This window comes from Peromyscus maniculatus, chromosome 4 (genome assembly GCF_049852395.1).
Source record: "Peromyscus maniculatus bairdii isolate BWxNUB_F1_BW_parent chromosome 4, HU_Pman_BW_mat_3.1, whole genome shotgun sequence".
Lineage (NCBI taxonomy): Eukaryota > Metazoa > Chordata > Mammalia > Rodentia > Cricetidae > Peromyscus > Peromyscus maniculatus.
In genome coordinates this window covers 47050966-47074858 of record NC_134855.1, presented here as the reverse complement: position 1 = coordinate 47074858, position 23893 = coordinate 47050966, and the positions used below count along the sequence as shown (strand labels likewise).

At 42.9% G+C, this 23893-nt stretch overlaps 1 protein-coding gene across 1 annotated transcript in view; it reads left to right on the top strand.

Annotated features, from left to right (window-relative positions):
• The window catches only part of Lrp2 (LDL receptor related protein 2), a 151889-nt gene that overhangs the window by 81585 nt on the left and 46411 nt on the right, over positions 1-23893 (top strand). Inside the window, exons 31-48 of the mRNA XM_015987614.3 lie at positions 724-852; positions 2798-2964; positions 3594-3734; positions 6475-6584; positions 7020-7197; positions 9289-9502; positions 10403-10642; positions 12165-12353; positions 15301-16221; positions 16345-16510; positions 16897-17055; positions 17562-17851; positions 18572-18775; positions 19427-19669; positions 20049-20174; positions 21321-21443; positions 21873-22004; positions 23576-23777. Of these exons, the coding sequence (XP_015843100.1) occupies positions 724-852; positions 2798-2964; positions 3594-3734; positions 6475-6584; positions 7020-7197; positions 9289-9502; positions 10403-10642; positions 12165-12353; positions 15301-16221; positions 16345-16510; positions 16897-17055; positions 17562-17851; positions 18572-18775; positions 19427-19669; positions 20049-20174; positions 21321-21443; positions 21873-22004; positions 23576-23777 (3934 nt within the window). The remainder of the gene's footprint in view (positions 1-723; positions 853-2797; positions 2965-3593; positions 3735-6474; positions 6585-7019; positions 7198-9288; positions 9503-10402; positions 10643-12164; positions 12354-15300; positions 16222-16344; positions 16511-16896; positions 17056-17561; positions 17852-18571; positions 18776-19426; positions 19670-20048; positions 20175-21320; positions 21444-21872; positions 22005-23575; positions 23778-23893) is intronic.

The window sequence follows — 23893 nt, the reverse complement described above, 5'->3', positions numbered from 1 at the left end:
CTCTCCAGTGGTGTCTCGCACTGAGTCTGACCCTGTTTCCTCTGTGGCTTACATTCACCATCTGGACTACATGCTGGTCTAGTGGCACACCAGGCGAGTTCTCAGCTCTGAACTTTTGTACTTCTTTGCACTGTCTTGAACCTCTGTCTTCTGTCTCTGACAGAATTCACTGCCTTGTGTCATTTAGGGTTTTCTGCTCAAATGTCACTTTCTAGGAGAAGCTGTTCTTAACCGCTCTACCTGAGATAACCATCCCTAGTTCTCTCACATTCTGAAAATACCACCCACCACATGAATTAATATAGGTCGATTTCCTTTCTCGATTGTATACTTCAGTGTGTTTGGGACCTTCCTTGCAGATGCTTATATGTTTTGTGAGGAAAAGAATAGATTCATTATGTAGCATGCCATATGTAGAAGAAGCAGGGTCTAGAAACATCCTGTGAGAACTAGCACTTGCAAAGATGCGGGAAAACTGATCTTGGACATTGCTGGGTAAACATCAAGGTCACAAGGTCTTTAGGTCTGGCAAGGAGACTTATATTTATATTATGGGTTCTAGATAGCTCAGTGACTGGTTATACTTGGTTATATAGACTGAGTTAACCCGTGAAAGCCATTCTTTTCTCTGGTGCCTCTCGGCAAAGGTAACTGCAAGCACCCTGTGTACTGTAGCGCAGACAATTTTCCATTCATACATGCATTCTTTTCTTACTCCCACAGCCCCAAATCCATGTGCCTCTGCTTCCTGCAGTCACCTTTGCCTGCTTTCCGCACAGGACCCTAGACATTATTCTTGTGTTTGTCCTTCTGGATGGAACCTCTCTGGCGATTCTGTCAACTGCGTGAGAGGTAAGTGTGCTCTTTTGACCAAGCCTGTTCTAGTTGGTGCTGGGTTGTGAAAACCCACACCCCAGTTCTAACTGTTCAGTAGGTCTCCTGTGGGGTGACTCAGCTGAGCATCTTAGTTGTAATACAGGATGTGTCTACGGCGCTACTGTTACCTGTGCATGTGGCTGAACAACCTTTAACCTCATGTTTTCTTACACCTGACTGTTCTGATAATGGAGTTCTCAAATTCTGTATTTAAAATAGAAAATTTTGATTTGTGTGTATAGCTTGCACATTTTCAGGCCCACTGCTTCATTTCTTTATTCTCATGACAATAAATAGTTAATGGTGAGTCATCTGTCCTGGGTCTTATGACTCCAGTATTGTTAATATTATTATCTGATACCTCAGAAATAAGTGCTGTCTCTGTGAGAAATATTACAAGTGGCTATTTGAGCAATTTAATCTTAGTTATCTTAGTGGGTTGATTGAAGGGTATGTGGAGTATTATGTCAAGTGCTCTGAAGAATGCAAAGGGAAAGAGAAATGATTTCTTCAAGAATGTGTACATGCATATAATTCTCAAATCATCTTCAGAAATTTGAAAAGTTACTCTAAGTCTCTTCATTTCTCATTGTAAAGGAGTGAATATATTTAGAAACTGATGCAAATTGCTAGAGATAGGCTGAAATTAGATGGTTAGTTACAACGTATTTCTTAATTAAAAGTCCATATCTCTAGGGGCACTGGGTTTTCAAATGGAAAATACATGACAGATTCAGGACATCTTTTTTTTTAGTGTTTCCAGGTTACAGTGTTTGCAAATGAGGTCCTCAGGTTGAAGCCCCATCCAGTTAGGTGACATTGTGCAGTGATACTTTCATGAGGTTTTAATTATTGGCAACACTTACAAAGGGATTGGTATTTTGCTACTTTTCCTCAGAGATTTAATTACATTACTAATCCTTGTTGACACTGTTTAATTTAGTGTGTCCTTGAGTCTTTCAGAGAAGATTAATCTGGGCATAGATATTTTAGATACAAGGCATTCCTTCACCAGACAAAGATTGTCTTCTGCTCGTTGGGGACTATCTGATGGTGACGCCATATCGTACCACTTGTCATTTCACAAATAATTCCGCTTGTGTTTTTTCCCATGGGATGGCTTGGGAAGTGGTCTCTGATATCCCCTTGGTTTATGAAATGTAGCCTGACTGCCAATATATGCCCTTGAAGAAAGTCACACATTCCCCCCAATAATGACTTAGTAACATTTGCCTTCCGTAGTGTTCACTAAGCCTGAGATGCCAGGGTAGGTGCCTCCCTCATACTGTACATGATACACAGATCTAGAAAACACGTTTAAAGCGTGTGGAAGGTGGGCTGGAGTCGGTACTCAGGGGTAGGGTGGTAGGGGTGATACTTGCCTGTGTGGGGCCCTGGGTTTAGTCTCAATACTGCACAAGTGAAAACCAAACCAACTGAGCATCAGTAAACCAACTACAGCTATTTATTTGGGCAATTCTTTCATTCCAGGCTTTCAATCAAGCTCTAGATACACCATAGTGAGAAAATTAAAACACAATAGTAATTGTACCACTGTGTGAATTAGAATCTAATAAGGAAGGCACATCTTAACCACATGGTATCTGATAGGCATGAGACAAGTTACTATTCACCAAGTTAATCTTTGACCTCTCCACCTTCCCTGCGTATTGACTCACAGTCATTTCTTGTTAAGGTTGTCTATGGGTAGAGAGAGAAGAACTTTCTGAGACAAATCCTGATAGTTTGTCAGTGTGAGTACAGAGATAACGAGGACTATGTACTGGGGAGTATCCAGGCCGTGTCATGTGTGGAGTGGGAGGGCCCCCGTGGGCGGCCTATGGTTACTCAGGACACATCTGCTCTGTGTTGTGGTTAATGCTGCCATGCTTGTGGTTCCACAAAACTGCTGTTTTTACAGGTGACCAACCTTTCTTGATGTCTGTAAGAAACAATATAATTTTTGGAATCTCCCTTGACCCTGAGGTGAAGAGCAACGACGCTATGGTTCCCATAGCAGGGATACAGAATGGTTTTGATGTTGAATTTGATGACTCAGAGCAATTTATCTATTGGGTTGAGAACCCGGTAAGTTTTGGATACATCCAATGTATATGGTCATTATTTAAATAAAAGTTCCCTCAGGGATTCCAGGAAGGCGTTTAATGGAGGTCCTGGGGGCCTTGGGTCAGAATCCTTGCTTCTCCAGTTTCTCCAGCATCTTTTGTTCGAGACTCTTTCCTTCCTTCCTTCCTTCCTTCCTTCCTTCCTTCCTTCCTTCCTTCCTTCCTGCCTTCCTTCCTTCCTGCCTTCCTCCCTCCCTCCCTCCCTCCCTCCCTCCCTCCCTCCCTCCCTCCCTCCCTCCTCTCTCTTTCTTTCTCTCCTCCTCCTCCTCCTTTTCCATTCATAGAAGCAATCTGCCAGAATGGGGAAAGAGCCAGGAGAAAGAAAGAAGGCCGAAGAGACCTCTGTGATTGTTGTCTGTCTTGTTGACTTCTGAGCCAATTTTATGTGCTTTTAATTTTTTATTTCTAAGACTGTACAGTGAGCTTTTCTTTGCCTGAAAGGTCAGATACTCAACTTGGCTTACCGCTTTCAACAACTGAGAGACATAGAGAGAACTGGCAGCTGGCGGCAGCTGTAGTCAGGAGAGGAGGACTCTGCACAGGCCTGTGCCCTGCCTCAGGTCAGCTCACCTCCCTCGTCTTTCTTCCCAGGGTCAAATGCACAGAGTGAAGACTGATGGTAGCAACAGGACCGTGTTTGCTCCTCTGTCTGGGCTGGGCTTCTCTTTTGGCCTGGCTTTAGACTGGATATCAAGAAATATTTATTATACTTCCTCAAGTCGGTCCATTGAGGTAATGCTGCTTCTATTATAATGTAGGGACGAACATTGTTTTCAGGTTCATGTGGAATATATTCTCAGGCATGGTGGCTTAGTCCTTTAATTCTAGTCCTGGGGAGGTTTGGGCAGGGGGATTCCCATGATTTCAAGGCCAGCTTGGGCTATAGAGTGAGATCTTGTTTCAAGCCCCGACTAAAAGACCAAAAACACCTACAAAATAAAACAGCAAACACTGCTACAAAATATACCAGCAAATCCAAGGGAAATAAAAACCACCTTATAAAAATAAATTAATAGAACATTCTATTACTCCATTCTGTTTCCTACAAATTATCAATTCTATTGTGTCCCTATAAAGGATATCGGTTAATTTACAACATACTAAGAAAGCTAATTAAAATCATAGAAGAAATACTTTATCAGTTATCAGCCAAGTTTATTGCTACCTCTGTTCTCAGGTAAGAATCACACTCTGGCTCCAATTTTTCTAATAGTGAAAGACACAAGAGAAACTTGATTCTAATTTCTCTCCTCTTTGAGATAAGTACTCTTTATATCTCAGTTCCCAGAAGACATTCAAGATGCAGGGTAGGCTTGAAATTACATGAAGTAAGTCTGTGGCACCAATATCAGTTTCCTCCACTCTGGGAAAAGGACAAGGTGTGTTAATTCATGCTAATTTTGAATACCTTGTGGGGCGGGGAAGAGAGAGAGAGAGAGAGAGAGAGAGAGAGAGAGAGAGAGAGAGAGAGAGAGAGAGAGAGAGAGAGAATAGATCTTATAGTTGACACACAGCTGGTTAGTTGATTGCTCTTTGGTAAGGGTCAAGTTGGCAGCTTGGTAGAGTCCACAGTGGAACAGCACTTCATAGCTTACTGGTGCACGATGACCTGAGGGCTAGTGAGTCACAATGAGTGAGAAATTTGCAATATGCACAAATGCCAATCAAAGCAAATAGATGTGAGGGGATCCTGAAGGCCCAACAGTAGTCCAGAAATGGCTGGCTTTAATGTTAGGAATAATAATACAGACCTTTCTAAAGCCCATTTGACAGTCGCAGAAAGTACTTTTCCTAATCCAAAGCTCATCAAAATGTGATGTGCTGCTGAGAATCCCAAGCTCAATCCTGAGGCCCTCAGAAAAAAAGTGGTGATGATGAATGCCTTGGTTTAACATTTCCAAAGGTATTGAGGAGGTCTCCAGCAGCAACAGGTCAAACAAACAGCCTGTTGGGGAACCCCCAAGTGTGCATACTTGTGTAATAATCAACATAGTCACTTGAGCTGCAGAGATCCTAGTTTGTAATTGAGCCTCCATGTCAGTATGATATACAGTGGGGAGAATCCAATTCAGCCTGGCTTGTGTCTACCTTTAGTATTCATTCAACAGATAATGGTCAATGTTTTCTGTGGATCTTGTTCGATCCTGGATATTCAAAGATGATGGGAAATTATTTTTTCCTTCTAAGTAGCTTACACACAAACCAATAATTTCACTCCCATGTGTTGAGAGCACCGAATGTAGAGTGCTTTGCGTGCTAGTGGGAGAGGCAGAAGAGAGCTTGTTAGTGGTTATTTGAACTGAGCCTTGAAAGATGACCAATGCCTATTTCTAGAAAAATGTAAAAGTATAAAAAAGGCAGAAGGATAAAAAACCCTGTAATAAAAAAAACAAACAAACAAAAGTTAAAACTAAATACGTATTATGAATGTTAACCTCCAGCCATGAACTGCTTGTCCTTGGACAAATGACTTGGCCTCGCTAAAGCTCATACTCATTAAGTAAAAATGTTTCATGGTGCTGAGTTGCAAATTATCACTGTATTCAAAATGGGATGAGCCATCCACCGGTTTGTATTGGTTAATCTTTTAGGAGATAGAAATGTAAAGTTCTTCCTGATGAATACAAAGAACGTAGGTGTAATGCTGGCTTAGATGTAGTGTTCCAGCGTCACACTTGATTCCATCTTGAAAATAGGAGGTGCTGTTGAAGAACTTGCTTTCCACTAGGGGTAGCTGTGTGCCTATTTCTGGAAAAGATGTGTAGCTTAAAAATGAAGCCTGTAGGTGGCTGTGTGAGGGAATTTGAAGTAGACTAGAAGTCATGAAGGGACTTAACGTGACCCAAGGAGGCCCTAGGAGATTGTAATAGAAAAAGGTGACTTGAAATGAGAAAAATTATTGTAGTTCAAGCAGGAATTAGAAATGCCAGACAGGGCGCAGAATGAGGGGAAAAGGTAGTGTGTGTGTGTGTGTGTGTGTGTGTGTGTGTGTGTAAGAGAGGTACACACAGACATAATCTATTTGCATGAAGTAGCAATTTTCCAGACAAACCTTAAATGTATAGCAACAGGCAGTGCTTTATTCATCAATTGGGAAGTGTTTCGTCTGTATATGTGTTAGTGCAGTGTACTGAAGCAATGTCCCTGGAGGCCTTAAGATGTCAGATCCCTCTGGAACTAGAATTACAGGCACTTGTGAGCCAAAATGTGGGTGCTGGGTACTTAGACCAGGGTTCTTTGGAAGAGCAGCCACTGATCTATCTCTCCAGCCCTGATTGTACTTTGTAAGTTATCATTTCTTCTGAGATTTTTCCTCCCAGCCCCAGGAGGAAAGAGGAAGTTGAAATAGAGGGAAACACAATTAAAGATTATGGGCATCTCATGCCATCTTTGGCCATGCTTTAATTTTGTGTCGCTCTGTCTTTGTGTCTGGGAAAGAAATTCAGTTCTGATACATGCTCTTGGACTGCAGGTGATAACACTCCAGGGAGAGACGAGGTATGGGAAAACACTGATCGCCAACGATGGTACCTCTCTTGGCGTTGGTTTCCCAGTTGGCATAGCTGTTGATCCTGTTCGTGGGTGAGTGATAGATACCAAGTCGCACATGTGTTCCTGTCCGCACCGTCCTTATCAATGCCCTGGTCTGAGGAAGTGCCCTGTTGGCATTTCATACTGTAGAATATGTGACATTTGAACAATGTCGATCCAAGTGAGAAAGAGCTTTTCAATTGTGTTGACTGTGAAGGATATACTTAATGCTCCGCATGCAGGAATTTTAGGAATTAAACATCATGCAAGCCTGTGCAATACATTCTGACCTAACAGACCTTGGAGGCTGAGTAGATGGAAAATTCTACCATCCTGTCTTCAGTACTATTTTAAGTCTTCAGTGCTATTCAAAATGGTGTGCAGAGCTCTAGAGACATGGACGGAACACTGGTTAAATGCTCCTATGTTGTATTGCCCTTGTGTATTTTCTATTTCATGAAACCCTCATGCTTTTCATGGTTGTAGAAAACTGTATTGGTCAGACCAGGGGACGGACAGTGGGGTACCTGCCAAGATCGCAAGTGCTGACATGGATGGATCATCTTTAAAGATTCTCTTCACTGGGAACCTGGAACACCTGGAGGTTGTCACCCTGGACATCCAGGAGCAGAAGCTCTACTGGGCGGTCACCAGCAGAGGCGTGGTATGAGTGGCTTTATGTTTTCACTACCCGTTCACTACCTGTGATTCCGAACGCGCTGGCTAACTTGGCAACTTGAATCAGGTCTAATATTGCCCTTCCTCTCGACAATGCTCTCCTTACTTTAGTTTTGTAGTCCATTTTTATTTTTGTTTTTCACAGTATGTGCAACATTCTCTCTAGAATGACGGTTTTTATTTTTTCCTATAAACCTTTGGTTTCATTAAGGATAAGTAGTCACCACTTGTCATTACTTGTCCTTTCTGAGACATGGATTTAATGTTTTAGTGTTGTCAGGCTTTTCTTTGACGAGACTTTCGGTTCTCCCATCACAGAGTAGACACACACACACACACACACACACACACACACACACACACACACACACACACACACGAGAATAAGCAAGCATCTCAGCTCAGCAGCTAAAGAAATGGCCAGTACACACATGAAGTTTCCTGTACTGATTAGTGCACTATAACATGGCATTGACGTTTGACCATTGCTGCTAGGCTTCAATAGCTGAGCTCGGCAAAGGAAGCACTCAGAAATAATAGTTGATGAATTAGATTGTATGTAACAATTTTAGATAACTGATGTTGGCCACAATGCTATGCAGTAGGCCTTGCTCTTGATTCCTTTTCTGTTCACCAGATTCTTACTACTAGCTTCATGTTCAGGATGACATTGTTGTTTACTATTATTACTACCAGATACTGCAGTTCTGAGTATCAAACCCAGGACACTTGCCTGCCACATACTTTGTCTACCACCAATACGCAGCCTCCGCTTGCTCAGTACTTACTCGCAATGATGATACACTTAGAGGATTTAAAAGAAGTGGAGGGGCCAGTGAGGTGGTTCAGTGGGTGAAGGCACTTGCTGCCAAACCTGATGACCTGAGTTTGATCCCTGAGACTCACATGGTAGAAAGACAGCATCAATGCCTGGAAGCCATGCTCTGACTTAATACAGGTGCTACACATACCCAACCCGCCCTCCCCCCGCCCACAACACAATAAAAACATATAAAACGTAGCAACATGTGTGCAAACACCTTGCATGCTTGGGTGCACCTATGTTATGATTAGGATGTTCTTGTCACGGGGTGGGGCCTCTGCATACAAGTTAGTGCCATCTACACAGGGACTCACCAGCTCCGTCCTCTTCCTGTTCTGCACCCATTCTGTCCTCCGGAATCTGTGAGCTCTATACTCCACCTCTCCTTCCCTCTTAAAAAAAAATAGTGCTGTCTCCTTATTTAATCATCCAAGGTTCTTCCCATCCTTAATTTGCCTTATGTCCAGACTTATTTTTTTCTACCTTCATGATGAGTGAGCTGGCTATCATCCCATTAGTTAATTCTTTTTCATGTTAAAGGTACCCTGTCTTTAAAACTATAGTTACCAAATTTGATGCTTGCCCACTTGAGAGTGCTGGCCTGGAGAGGCAGCTTCAGGGCTTGAGCTGAGCTTGCTCAGCTGCTCTAATCTAGACACCGGCAGCCGGGAGGGTCATGATTTCTTTTTTTCTAGGCTTTTGGGGTTTCTGTCATTTCTGGCATATAACCTTCTGGATTCCCTTGTCTGTGAGGTAGTGGGTAACCCAGATCTCACTGTCTGTCAGAAGCTCCCAGCTGGGTAAAGAGACAGGCTTTTGAACCCAAGTTAAACCAGTTACACCCTCCACGCTCCTCAGAAGTGATCTACTTCATTCTTTCTCCATGGACAAAAGCCATTTATTCACACCATAGCACCGTGCTTGGCTCCCATCCAGGACTGGCCTGTAGTTCTGGGGGAGATGTCTTCTTATCCGGGTAGATGTTACAGCCAATGTCTGTCAAATACTGCATGGTGGCACATGCTCAGACATTTCTATGCATTCTTAAGCACGGTATGAGTGCTCTGACTATCCCTTGAAGATAAGGATGTTTGCCTGTTTAGCATACTTGTGATGGACCAATTCCATAACAGCTTTGAGAAATCTATAGAAAGGATAAAGTGCCACACAAATACAAGAGACTATAAATGTGAACATTCTCCCTTATTTCATTCGGTAGGAGTCAGTGAAATAATGAGAATTCTAATCCTTTAGATCGAAAGAGGAAATGTGGATGGTACAGAGCGGATGATCCTGGTGCACCACCTGGCCCACCCGTGGGGTCTTGCGGTCCATGGCTCCTTCCTTTATTACTCTGATGAACAGTATGAGGTCATAGAAAGAGTCGACAAGTCCTCTGGGAACAACAAAGTCGTCTTGAGAGACAATGTCCAGAACTTGAGGGGTCTTCGGGTTTACCACCGACGCAGTGAGTACTTGTCTGTCATTCATGGATGTGTGATGCACATGCACACGTTTGCACACTCACACCCTGTCCACATGTAGTGCTTGGCACATGCACACGTCTCACTCACACCCAGAAGCCCCTGGTGCACACAGGTATGCAAAACTACGTGACAGTTCAGTGTCAGTGGCTAATCTGGCATAGGCCAGCATCAGCTTCCAAGTAAATTTATTCCCCTTCTTTCCTCCTAAGTTTTAAGTCTGACTTGTATTTTGTAGCATTCATCAGCACATCACCTGCTTTTTTTTTTTTTTTTTTTTTCTCGAGACAGGGTTCCTCTGTGTAGCTTTGTGCCTTTCCTGGAACTCACTTGGTAGCCCAGGCTGGCCTCGAACTCACAGAGATCCTCCTGGCTCTGCCTCCTGAGTGCTGGGATTAAAGGTGTGTGCCACCACCGCCCGGCTTCACCTGCTTTTTATTGTCCATGTTTCTTTTGTAATAGAACCTCTATGAAGGGCACTTTTTTTTTTTTCTGTTTTGTTTACTGCTTTATGCTTAAGATAAATTTTGGGACAGAATTTTTAGTCCTAACAGGAATACCCCAACCCACCAACAAATTAACTTTAACTGAAGAATATTAAGTATTCTGTCTCCTTTGTTATTTGTTTTTATTGCATGTGATTTAAAAAGTCTTTTAAATATCCTTATCTCAGGTTGAAAGGGAAGGAGGAAAAAAGCTAGTCTATAGATTTGTGCCATCTTTAAATTAAGCCTTGCATGCTCCTGCCTTTCAGTATTGATTTTAGTCTGCTAATCTAGTTATTATTATGCATTTATTATTTGTATAATAGTTGGTTGACTCATTAAAAAAATGTGCCGGACTGCCAAGTACATAAGGTTACAGACTGATTTGAATTCTTTTAGATGCTGCTGACTCTTCCAATGGCTGCAGCAACAACCCACATGTTTGCCAGCAGATCTGCCTGCCCAAACCCGGTGGAATGTCCTCCTGTGCCTGTGCTAGCGGGTTTAAACTCAATCCTGACCATCACTCCTGTTCTCCGTATAACTCCTTCATTGTTGTTTCCAAGCTGTCTGTAATTAGAGGCTTCAGCCTGGAGTTATCTGACCACTCAGAGGCCATGGTGCCAGTGGCTGGCCAAGGTATGGACACTCCTAACCAAGTTTGCTTCCAGCTGGTGCCAGCTCCAGTGTGGATTATAAAGCTCAGGTCATCAGACTCTTTGGGAGGGCTGTCAGACTCAGAGAGCTGAGCCAAGTCCTATGCCAGGAGTTTGCTCACTTAGAATTCTGGATTGTGGCTGGAGAACCTGTGTATCTAATAGAACCAGATTAGAGGGCTATAAAGCATAGCATGGATTTTCATGAAGTATTGCAGAATGGGTGAAAACTATTCTGTATTCCTGCTAATGAGGTGTGGGCTGAAGGTATCCCATTATTTAAAGGAATCCACAAATTTATTAGTACATATTTGATGAAGTGGTGTAAGGAAACTCAGCACTAGTCCCCAATAATCATATTTTTTTGTGTGTTTTTCTTTCATTCTTTTTTTGGAGGCTAAGTCTTACTATGTAGCCCTGGTTGACCTGAAACCTACTACATAGACCAGGCTAGCCTTAGACTCACAGAGATCCACCTGTTTCTGCCTTCTGAGTGCTGGGATTAAAGGCTTGTAACCACCATGCCTGACTTATTTGTGAATATGTACACAAAACACTTGTCTCTTGGATAAGCCAAAATGTGTGGCAGTTTGTGAGAACATGAAGAGTTTTCTAGCACCCTGCCTTCACCCTCTGAGGGCTGGAATTGCAGACAGTCCTTTATACCCGCTTTGGCATTTCCATGGGATCTGGGGGTTCTTATACAAACATAGCTATTTTCCTGGCCCTAGTTTGCCAGGAAAAAAATTTTAAATTTGGTAGGTTATACATAATCAGTCATTTGACCCAGTTGACCCATTTTGACCGTTAGAGCTCTTTTCAATACTCTGCATATTTGCATGATTCCATAGTGTTTGAGTGCTTCATGAGATAAAAGATTTTCCAGCCATTTATTCCTAGGAGGCCGAACTCCTGTTTCGGGAAATGTTACTTAGGAAGTAAGATCTGGGTTCTGCATATGCAGCTGATAATCAAACAGTCTGATCTGGTAGTGGGTGTTGGATTTCAGAGGAAGAGCGGACAGGTGAGGGTGGTGCTCTAGGAACAGGACAATCTGGGGTGTTGTGTGTTCCAGGTAGGATAGGGAAGCTGCACCCATGAAATCTCAACAATTCTGTAGCCTTGTCAAGACAATGACAGCAGCAGCTGGCATGTCAGTGTGGACAGTGGAGAATCAATCGTGAGCAGGGATGACCCCCCCCCCCCCCCCCCCGTAATTGGTTATCCAATCGGTTGTCAGGGCCTATGAGGAACTCTCAGCAGGCTCAGCAGCTTGTAGTGTGCATGTATGTATACACAAGGAATAACAAAGAAAAAGTGAAATACACGACAGTAGAATGAGATCTAGAAAGGGGTGCAGTCATGGGGGACAGGGTGTGATAATGGGGGATGAAATGTTATAATGAAATACATCGGTTTGTATAACTAACGAATGCTAACGAAAGGGTGGAGAGGGGATTTTAAAAGTGCCAGTTCAGTTGGTTGACACATCTTAAATGTTCTAGGACGAAATGTTCTGCACGTGGACGTGGATGTTGCCTCCGGCTTTATTTACTGGTGTGATTTTAGCAGCTCTGTGAGATCCTCTAATGGAATCCGCAGAATCAAACCCGATGGGTCTACTTTTAGCAACATCGTTACCTACGGCATAGGAACAAATGGAATCCGGGGTATTGCCGTGGATTGGGTAGCAGGTATGTGAACTGTGGTTTTCATCACTGTGTCTGAAGTGGTTTTTCTAGACGCTGTATGAGCTCATTTAAGACTAGGCTGTGCACTCACTAAATGAAAGAGGAGGTGCTCTAGTTGGCAGATTAATTATGGATGAATCATTTCATTTTCTTCTATTTTTATGCAATTAAGCAGGAAATATTAAATTATGGGACAGTAGTTTTTGTCCTAAGGTTGACAGGAAATGTCTAGATTAGAATTATCTAAAATCATGAAGAGGAAAGGCATTCATTTACTTTAAAGTCAAGCAATTTTAGTTGCAGATTATTTTTTAATTTTTGTGTTCTGTTTATTTTTGATATTGTAATATGATTACATAATTTCCCCCTTCCCCTGCTACCTCCAAACTCTCTCATATACCTCTCCATCACATTCATGGCCTCTTTGGTCATTAACTGTAATTGTGTGCACATTCTTGCTCCCATATTCTATATTCTTTTAAAAAAAATTATTGATTCTTTGTGGATGTCACATTATGCGTCCTGGTCTTATTCATATTCCTGGCCCTTTATATCTGCCCTCTGCTCTTACAACTTTCCCCTCAAGATAAAATAAAATAAGATTTAAAAGAAAAACAAATGAAAAACAAGCAAGCAAGCAAGCAAGCAAGCAAGCAAGCAAACAAACAAACAAAAATCTTAATATGGAGCCGGGAGTTGGGGGTTGCACGCCTTTAATCCCAGCACTTGGGAAGCAGAGGCAGGTGGATCTCTGAGTTCAAGGCCAGCCTGGTGTACAGAGCAAGTTCCAGGACAGTCAAAGTTACACAGAGAAACCCTTTCTCAAAAAACCAAACCAACCAACCAAACAACAACAACAAAAAATCTTGTTGTGGAAGTTGTAGTGTGACACAGTGAGTCACTCAGTATACCATTTAGTCCATATATCTTTACTTGCAAGTGCTCATTGGTCTGGTTGGAGGCCTCTGGCTTCTGCTGCACTGTTGATACTGGGCCCTTACTGGATCCCCTCTTGGATATCCTGTTGTTGCCCTGTGTCTTGGAGATCCTGCAGCTTTGGATCTGCAGGTCCGGCCACTTCACATGCTCTAGCAGTTCATAGATGAGGTGGATGTTGGGGTGGGCCAACCTGGTTCTGGGCCTGGGTGGTACCTGGGTTGGTCAGTCTGCCAGCTCTTCCTCATCTTCACCACTAGGGTGAGCTCTCTAGCACTGCCCCGTTAGCTCACCCAATCCGGCAGGCAACAATGAGCAGGACCAAGTCTTCTGCTCACCCACATCCCCACCACCAGTGCCAGCTCTATTGTTTTACCCGGGTGAGGTGCAGGGTCTACTCTTGAGTGCTGCATTTGGTGAGGGGTGGGGTCAGCTTTCTTGTTTCACACCCTGAGGGCTGGATCACCTGTGTCTCTCCGGCCCCCATCCCCCCAAAACAGGCTCAGCTCTACAGTGCTGCCCATCGAGGTGCAGGGTCCGATTTCCCGAGTCCTGTAGCTGGTGAAGGGAGTTGCGGATTTTTAATTGCTTCTTTGTTAATGTGTTTCTCTTAGTAATTTATGTGCCCAACTCAGTATTACATTAACTCAGGATTATTACAAATTTTGGGGAGTTCATTTTCAATACAAATGGATACCATTATATGTTATTGATCTGGATATGGCTTAAATATAAACTTGCATTGTAATATAGTAGCTTAGTTAGGTACGCTTTTACTGGATTCCTAATTTCTATCCCTGTAAAGTATACTGTTTCTTATGGTAGGGCTGAATAGGGTCGGCACAGCATGGCCAGTGGGACACATGTAGCCATTTTCTGCTTTTGTACAGTTTTACCGTGACAAGCTTATGTCCATTCATTTGGTGTTAAATGCTGCTGTCATCGCACAACAGCAGAGTTGAATGCTTGTGAGAGAAACCCTATATTTTGGCTGGGCATGTTGGCTTACCCCTGTAATCTTAGTACTTGGGAGAGAAGGCAGGAATATCGAGAGCTGAAGGCATCCCCAGTTACATAGTTACACAGAGCTCAATGCAAGGCTGAGACACAGGAGGCCCCATTTCAACAAACAAACAAACAAACAAACAAACAAACAAACACCCAAACTGTGTACCCTACAAAGCCCAAAATACTATCTGGCACTATTTGACAACCCTGTATTTAAAGGAGATGAGTACCCAGCATCACCACCAGCACCCCATCTCAAGCAGAGGTACAACGCAAAAACAATGATCAGTTACATATTCCACATTGCACTAATTTCTCTTTATAGATTTTGAGGCAGATTGGGAAACAATATGTTCATAGTAAAAAATAGTCCAATAACTGATTTTACATGGAATCAGTAATTTAGGATCTAGCATGCTCTACTCATTATAGTCCATTCATTTTATAGTACTTCACATGGAGTGGATTTTTGGATTCGACGGCTTTTAGAAAGCCACTGGATAAAAACGTCTACACTAGTTAGGAAGACCTATTAAAGACTACACATTAATCTTGCCTGAAAAGAGATTGGAGAACATGGGTAGCAATCTGAGGTGCTTGTGGCTGTCCTCCTCTGCTTCTTTTACACCATGATAAAGTATATTTAGAGTCTTTGATATGAATGTTAAAGATTCATACTTTAAGTAGAAGAAGAAAAATACACACCTTTTAGTGGGATGTGAGCTGTGGTGCTGTGATGCTGGCTGAGAACTCCAAGGTAAGTCAGAAAGAAGGGGAAGGCTTTTGAGGAAAGGAAAATGTTCTCTTAATTTTCAAGACTACTCTCTTTAATTTCCAAACATGAATGTTTATTTTTTATAAGCTTACAACTGAGATTTATTGTCTTGGAAAAGATAACACATACTGATCATACCTCAACCTTACATTATTTTATTTGGAAACGAGGTACCCCCCTGTTGTTTCTTCTTGGTTTTCCATTCATCAGTGTCCTCTTTATTTTCCATAGGAAATCTTTATTTCACCAATGCCTTTGTATATGAAACACTGGTAGAAGTACTACGGATCAATACTACCTATCGCCGTGTTCTCCTCAAAGTCGCAGTGGATATGCCTAGGCATATTGTTGTTGACCCCAAGAACAGATACCTCTTCTGGGCTGACTATGGGCAGAAACCGAAGATTGAACGCTCATTTCTTGACTGTACCAATAGAACTGTACTTGTTTCTGAAGGCATTGTCACACCTCGGGGCTTGGCAATGGACCACAGCACTGGCTATATTTATTGGGTTGATGATTCCTTAGATATAATTGCCAGGATTCATCTTGATGGAGGAGAATCTCAAGTGATTCGTTATGGCAGTCGCTACCCAACTCCTTATGGCATCACTGTCTTTGGAGAGTCTATCATATGGGTTGATAGAAATTTGAAAAAAATCTTCCAAGCTAGCAAGGAACCAGGGAATACAGACCCACCAGTAGTGATAAGAGACAATATCAACCTGCTACGAGATGTGACCATCTTTGATGAGCATGTCCAGCCCCTCTCACCAGCTGAGCTTAACAACAACCCTTGTTTGCAAAGCAATGGTGGCTGTTCCCACTTCTGCTTCGCTCTACCTGAACTGTCGACCCCCAAGTGTGGATGTGCCTTTGGGACTTTGGAAAATGATGGCAAGACCTGTGCTACCTCAAGAACAGATTTCCTCATCTATGCCTTGAACAATTCCTTGAGAAGCTTACACTTTGACCCTGAAGATCATAGCCCACCTTTCCAAGAAATAAATGTGGAAAGAACTGCCATTGCTCTGGATTATGACCACAACTTTAATAGAATCTTCTACACACAAAAGCTAAGCTCTGTCCAGGGCCAGATTTCCTATGTCAGCCTGTATTCAGGGATCAGCACCCCAATTGTCCTACTTCCAAGTAAGTGCACACCAGGTGGAATTTACCTTGCCAGACATAAGGAGGTCAGCATACTGAATATTCTCAATGTACTTGGATATTCTAATATCTTCATGTGAGTATATATATATGTGTGTCTTCCAGATATAGGGATAGCTGATGGGATTGCCTTTGACTGGATAAATAGAAGAATTTATTACAGTGACTACTCAAACCAGACGATCAATTCTGTGGCCGAAGATGGATCTAAGCGTGCTGTGGTAGCCCGTGTTCCCAAACCAAGAGCGATTGTAGTAGATCCTTGCCGAGGGTATGCCACGGTCTTCTTGATTTATCTGTTTAATTGAGGGTGGAATGGGAACCAGAAACCATTTTATGTAGAGAATAATAATAATCTATGAATTTGCACAGAAAGGAATGGAGTACTTCTTTACTCATTTGCCAATTGATGGTTACTGGCCATTAAAGAATGTCAAGTGGAAAGGTCTTTAAAGACTTCCTTGTTGCCGGGCAGTGGTGGTGCTCGCCTTTAATCCCAGCACTCGGGAGGCAGAGGCAGGTGGATCTCTGTGAGTTCGAGGCCAACCTGGGCTACAGAGTGAGTTCCAGGAAAGGTGCAAAGCTATACAGAGAAATCTTGTTTCAAAAAAAAAAAATCATTTCTGTGGATTAATTTTGTCTCTGTTTGTTGACTAGGTACATGTATTGGACTGACTGGGGTACTAACGCCAAAATTGAAAGAGCCACACTGGCAGGAAACTTCCGGGTCCCCATTGTGAACACCAGCCTGGTTTGGCCCAATGGACTCACTTTGGACCTTGAGAGTGACCTTCTTTACTGGGCAGATGCTAGCCTGTAGGTGTCTCTGGATCATGTGGACATTGAAACATAGAGGGAATTACTTAATGTGGTGAAAATCTTATTTTATGTTCTAGCTTTGTGACTGTTTCTATGAAAACTTGTCTACTAAGACATCTAAATTTGCATCACTAAATGTAACCATAATTATAATGGAATTATTCAATTTCTGACTGATGTTTTGTGTCATTCTAAGTAAATTCCTCAAAGTAATCAAGATCATTAAGGGAAATCAGTCCTTTTATTTCCTTGCTGTGTTTCACAGCAGGCCCCATGCATTATGGGAATCTTTCATGGACTGCTCCTGCTTCTAACGTTAGCCTGGCTCTTCCTAAACGATACACGTAGTCCAGACTGTGAGAAGCAAATAGGACTTCCTATCACCAGGAAAGAGACACATGTCATGCACCATGTAGTAGTCACTGGAGGTAGCATAAGGAAGTGCCAGGCCATTATGATCCTTTCTCCGTTTTAGTAATTGCTTTTCTTTCTCTTTGTTTCAGGCAGAAGATAGAGCGTAGTACTCTCACCGGCACTAACCGGGAAGTCATCGTGAGCACGACATTTCATGCCTTTGGCTTGACTGTCTATGGCCAGCACATTTACTGGACTGACGTCTACACCAATAAAATCTACCGTGCTAACAAGTACGACGGGTCCGATCTGATTGCAATGACCACTCGTTTGCCCGTCCAGCCTAGGGGTATTTCCACAGTTACCAAAAACCAGCATGCGCAGTGCAGCAATCCTTGTGATCGGTTTAATGGAGGATGCAGCCATATCTGTGCACCAGGTAAAGGGTTGAGCAGGAACATGAGAACTAGCATAGAGTGACAACAACGTCAACAACAATGACACAGACACGTGCAAGCCTGCAAGGATATGATTTCCAAGAAGAAAACAAATTGAAATTCTTAATTGAGGGTTATTTATCAAATGGACCGAGAGTTATATTCTGAGAAGGCTATGTTGTGGGTTTCTGTTCTCTTGTTTTTTTGTTTTTTTTTTTGAGACAGGGCCTCTCTGTGTAGCTTTGATGCCTTTCCTGGAACTCACTCTGTAGCCCAGGTTGGCTTTGAACTCACAGAGATCTGCCTGCCTCTGCCTCCCCAGTGCTGGGATTAAAGGTGTGGGTCACCACCGCCCAGCTAGATTGGTTTTGTAAGGCAGTCTAAGTGGCATCTTGTTGGAGGGAAAGAAGAGTATTCCTGACTTGAATAGGAATTCTATTAATGTAATTTTTCTGTTTAGGAGATATTATTTATAATTTGATGTTTTGGGGTTAAATATGAGGACAGTATCATGGGACTATGTACTTTTTGATGTTGTGTCTTTGCAAACTGTTCTCTGAGAATCATTGTGTTTAGATGGACAGTAGTTGTTTTTAATGGAAGAACAGCTCAGAAACGTTGAATAGTTGAAAGGTAGATGGTGTTTCATTTCTGAGATGTAGTAAATGCCATTCTGGAAAAGACTAAAAATGGTTCCTATGCTTTGCCTCCCTCTGCTCCAGGACCGAATGGAGCTGAGTGTCAGTGTCCACACGAAGGCAGCTGGTATCTGGCCAATGACAACAAGCACTGCATTGTGGACACAGGTACCCGGTGCGGCCAATCCCAGTTCACCTGCCTCAATGGGCACTGTATCACTGAGGACTGGAAATGTGATAATGACGATGACTGTGGTGATGGCAGCGACGAGCTGGAGACTGTCTGTGGTAAGCTGCACTCAGTCTTTTCGTTAGGAGCTAAGACGTCATCGTGCAACTGTTTGCTACAAAATCCTTCTGCGTATGGGTGGGTTTCCCGTGAGAGGCAGAAACTTTCACTCTGATAATACAGGCTGCATTTCTGTCTAGTTACCTCTGTGTGCATATGAGTAAAGTCATTAAAATCCTTGCATGAACATTTATAGTCTCTGTATGGACTGGAGATATTACCTAGACTCAAAGTCTATCTATAAAACGGAGTGGGCACCAGGGATCTTGTAAGAGAGCAGGCTGTGGGGCATGGCAACCTGCCGCTAAGGGCACCATCATTTCATTACATTGTTCCTGACTGTCCACCGTTAGTTTTGATGCCAATGGAGTAAGACACAGTGGACTTCCAAGGGGTTTTGAAGTTATGTACATTTCTCCAGCAGTGTGCTTTTGCATGCCTTTCTGTGTTGGAGATACCCTTTGGACTATATAAAAATGAAGTGCCTTTCATTTCTCACATAAAATGCTCTATTCATTGAAAAATAGGTTGCATCCAGTGTTTTGCATCCAGTCTGCCTCGTAGGCATTTCTGTCCCAGAAGGTAGACAAATTGCACCTCTGGGATGATATGGCAAGATGGCTTCTTCCAGTGTCTTTTCTCCCTCCCAGCCTTTCACACGTGCCGATCAACGGCCTTCACGTGTGGCAACGGGCGATGTGTCCCCTATCGCTACCGCTGCGATTACTATGACGACTGTGGCGACAACAGCGACGAGGCGGGGTGCCTGTTCAGGAACTGCAACAGCACCACAGAGTTCACTTGCAGCAATGGGAGGTGCATCCCTCTCTCTTCTGTCTGCAACGGCATCAACAACTGCAATGATAACGACACCTCGGATGAGAAAAACTGCCGTAAGTGTGTCTTACTCGAGGAGGTGAAAATTTTCCACATTAGTTTCTGCAAAAAAAAAAAACAAACAAAAAACTGAGTATTTGTTATACCTAACTAAATGATTTAAGAAATGCAGTTACCTAATATTTGAATTGTTTTCTTAAATTGATGGATCCGTGTGTACCTGCTAGACTCACCTCATGAACATGTTTCTCTGCCACCCCAGAGCCTACTTGGGACTCTGTTTCCACCGCTCACCTGAGCTGTGCCTTTCTGCTCACTTTGAACATGCCTTCCTGGGGTTTGAGCCCTTCCCTGTAGGGGTCTGGTAACATCGACATTGTTTATGATATGGTTGGTAGGTCTGTTCCAAATGTCTATCTGGTTGTCTTTTTAAAGCGCCCCGCACTTGCTCGTCTACACACACAAAGTGCCAGACTACAAATATTTGTGTTCCCCGAGCTTTCCTGTGTGACGGAGACAATGACTGTGGAGATATGAGCGATGAAAACCCCATTTTCTGCAGTGAGTATGATAAAAAACGGCCTCTCAGTGATTTCAGAGGAGCGACGGGACCTCATAGAAATGTAAACAGCTTTGATAGTAAAAACTGAGTTTGGAAGTAGGCAGTTGCTTTAAGGTCTGAGGGGAAGGCTATGAGAAGTCTCATGCTTCAAGTCCGTTTCTCTGGAAACCTGTTATAGTGTCCAAGGACTTTTATCTGTAAAGCCCGTGGACAGAATTGTATGGTAAGTTATTTTCTGAACATTATGGTATGATCTTGAGTAACCTAATTTTATTAAAACTATTTCCTCTATGAACAGCGGAAGTCTTTGTAAAGCTTAATAACTTTGAGAATATTAGTATAAATATTAGCATAAATTAGCATATTTTAAGGATTTACCAATTCCTCTGATCCCACCCTGAGGAAACCACAGGCCAACACACAAATCTGCCAGAGCAGTAATCAAGTACAACAGTAGAAGCAGCAGCCCAAATAACCCAGAATTCAGCCTACAGTATCCCACAGGGATGGGCAGGTTGGAGTTACTGCTTTCCCAATAAATGTTCACTGGCAAATCCATCAGCTATTATGGATCAGGCAGGGGGAACCTTGTACAGAAGAAGGAAAGGACTTCATTTGGGACGAATATTCATTCTAATATTTGTATTCACATATTAGAAGCTAACATGACCAATAGCTGTGTAAAGTTCAAAGGTAACAGCCTCTCTCTCATCCACCCTAATTTTTAAGTTACAATAAATAGGTAAGAATATTTCGAATTATGATTTAAGAGTTGTGAGGGACAGAATTGGTAATAAAATTATTTTAATAGTTTTAATATAATTCACTTAATTAAAAAGTCAAGCTGGACACGGTGACACACAACCTTTAATCCCAGCACTTGGGAGGTAGAGCTAAAAGGATCTCTGAGTTCGAGGCTAGCCTGGTCTACATAATGAGTTCCAGGTCAAGCAGGGCTGCACAAAGAAACCCTTTCTTGAAAAAGCCAAAACCAACCAAATAAATAATAAACTAAAAAGAAAAGACCCTTTCCCAAGGCCCAGCCTTCCTTTTCTGGCAGCGACTAACCAGTTTAAAGATACAGGCAGTTGGTCAGCAGATGGGAGCCTGCTTGTGTTCCAATCTCGTGCCTATCTCTCCTCCAGACTTGCAGACATGCCGCAGCACGGAGTTCCAGTGTGCATCATCTCAGCGCTGTATCCCGAGCTTTTGGTACTGTGACGGTGAAGCCGACTGTTCCGACAGCTCGGATGAACCTGACAGTTGTGGTAAGAGTCAGCAACCAGGCGAAGCGTAGGATGTAGTTAGAGCAACTGGGGCCCCTCTCACCCTTCAAGTGCTGGAGCCGCTCGCCTAGGTGCTCACCCTCCCTGCTCCTACTCCCAGAAGGGATGCCAAAACCATTGAGTAGGTGTTCGTCCACGAGCGGCTGGTGCAGCGATTGTGACGTGCACCTCACCGGCAGCCTTACTCCATGTTATATTGCCGTACTATAAATCACTCTTGTGTTTTTCCACTACATTTGTAAAGTCATTTGTAAAACCAGTTCAAAGAGCAGCTCTGACACTTCATGTATTCCTGATGCTTATGTGAGTAAGCTTCTCACTGGCGTATACCCGGTTTGAACGTCCTTGATAGAGGCTACAAAGCAGACACTCCAGTCTTTCTATTGAGCATCTCTCTCTCTCTCTTTTTAGTTCAGATAGTGAACTCCTGCACAGCTAACCAATTCCAGTGTGATAATGGCAGGTGCATCTCAAACACGTGGGTCTGTGATGATGATAACGACTGCGGGGACATGAGTGATGAGGACCAAAGGCATCACTGTGGTAAGTGAAGGCAGGTTAATTCGCGCGGGCTTGGAGTGTCGGACACCATCACTTCCATGCTTTGCAAATGATGCAAAATGGCTTGGTGCTCATTCTCACTCACATTTGCCTAATGGAAATTATGACTACGTTTCTAGAGCAGGTGAAGGGAACTCAGCTGATCACCCTAGAAGCTACAGGCTTGGAAGCTGTGGTATTCATCAGTGGATTTCTCAGTACCATTGTTGTTTTTAAGCAGCTGGTCATATTCTTTCCCCTCCAGCCCGCGCCCCCCTCCTCCCAGTTCCAACCCGCCCTTAACTGAGATACTATCTGCGATTGATACTCTAATGGAGTGTAAGTAAGCATATCAACACTCCACGGCGGGCTCCATGCCCAGGAGTAGTTGGCCAACACAACAAACTCAATGGAATTTTTTGCTTTGTTGGGACTTTTCTTGTCTTGGTCTTCTGTCTCTCTCTCTCTTTTTTTTTTTTTTTTGGACTTTTTAAAAATTTTGTTTTTTGTCTATTTTTTTTTTTTTCTGTTTGAGAGAAAGAGAAAACAAAGTTGTGGGTACGGACATGGGCAGGATGTAAGAGTGGCTTGGGGAGGGGAAAATATGATCAAAGTGTATTGTATGAAAAAATTATTTTTTGGTTTATTTTTGTGATGGGGTTTCTCTGTGTAGCCTTGGCTCATTCTGTAGACCAGGCTAGCCTTGAACTCACAGTGATCCTCCTGCCCTTGCCTCTCATGTGCTGAGATTAAAGGCATGTGCCACCACCGCCCAGCCAAAAATTTATAAAAACTCATTCAAATTTAAGAAAAGAGTGGATATTATACCCATACCATTGGTGCCACAATTTTTATTGCCAGCAAAACATCTAGTCGCTGCCTGAGGAGTTTCAGCACCATGCCTTTCCTTCTGAGAAGAACAAGGACAGAGTTTCCTGAAGCGTGGCAGTTGATAGTGAACTTGTAGCCACAGCTCTGCATTCCTTCTGTCACTGACTTACTGGAACTATTTTCTCTTTTCCTTTTATGTCTTGTTTGTGGTGGGATTGGATAAGGCATTGATGATTCTGAATCAGTATGTCACCTCCTTCTGCCATACTATCTGACAACTCTGACCTCCCCTAACCCTGCTCTTCATTGGGGAGGGCTTGCTATGTATTGAAGAGCTCCAGCTTCGGAGGAGAAAGATCTGTCTCTGTATCCTTCTGGCTGTCTGATTTTGAGATGTCCAGTTAACCAGTTTCCTCACCATCCAATTGGTACTAACATATTAATCTCATTTTGTTCATGCATGATTTACACAGTGGAATATGAAGCACGTTGTCAAAATATAAGATATTTGAAGATATTTTTGAAATGGGATGATTTTCTGAAGTATTATGGGAAAATATGTTTTTGTGTAAATCTTGTTGAGAACTAAGTGAGGTTTTTTGTGTTGATGCTTCCGAAAATGCAGACTCACGTGACTTGTCTGTCCTCTTTATTCTTGTTTCTCTTCACCCTTCAGTATGTTAAAGATTAGAAGACAAGAGAATTTCTGAGCTTTGAGAGATTCTCGTCTGCTTTGATTTCAGAGCTTAGAAATTGCTCCACTTCCCAGTTCGCCTGTAGAAACGACAGACCTCCACACAGGAGGTGCATTCCCCAGTCCTGGGTCTGTGATGGCGACGCAGACTGTGCTGACGCCCTCGATGAGCTGCAGAACTGCACCAGAAGAACCTGCTCTGGGGGAGAATTCACCTGTGCAAATGGACGGTGTATCATGCAATCATTCAGGTGACCTGTGATTCACACATTTCCCTATTAGGCAGAATGTTCACAGGGCCGAGTGCCCATGACACTATCCAGGAAAATGTTGGAAATATTTTGAAATCCAGGTTTTAAAAAAGTGT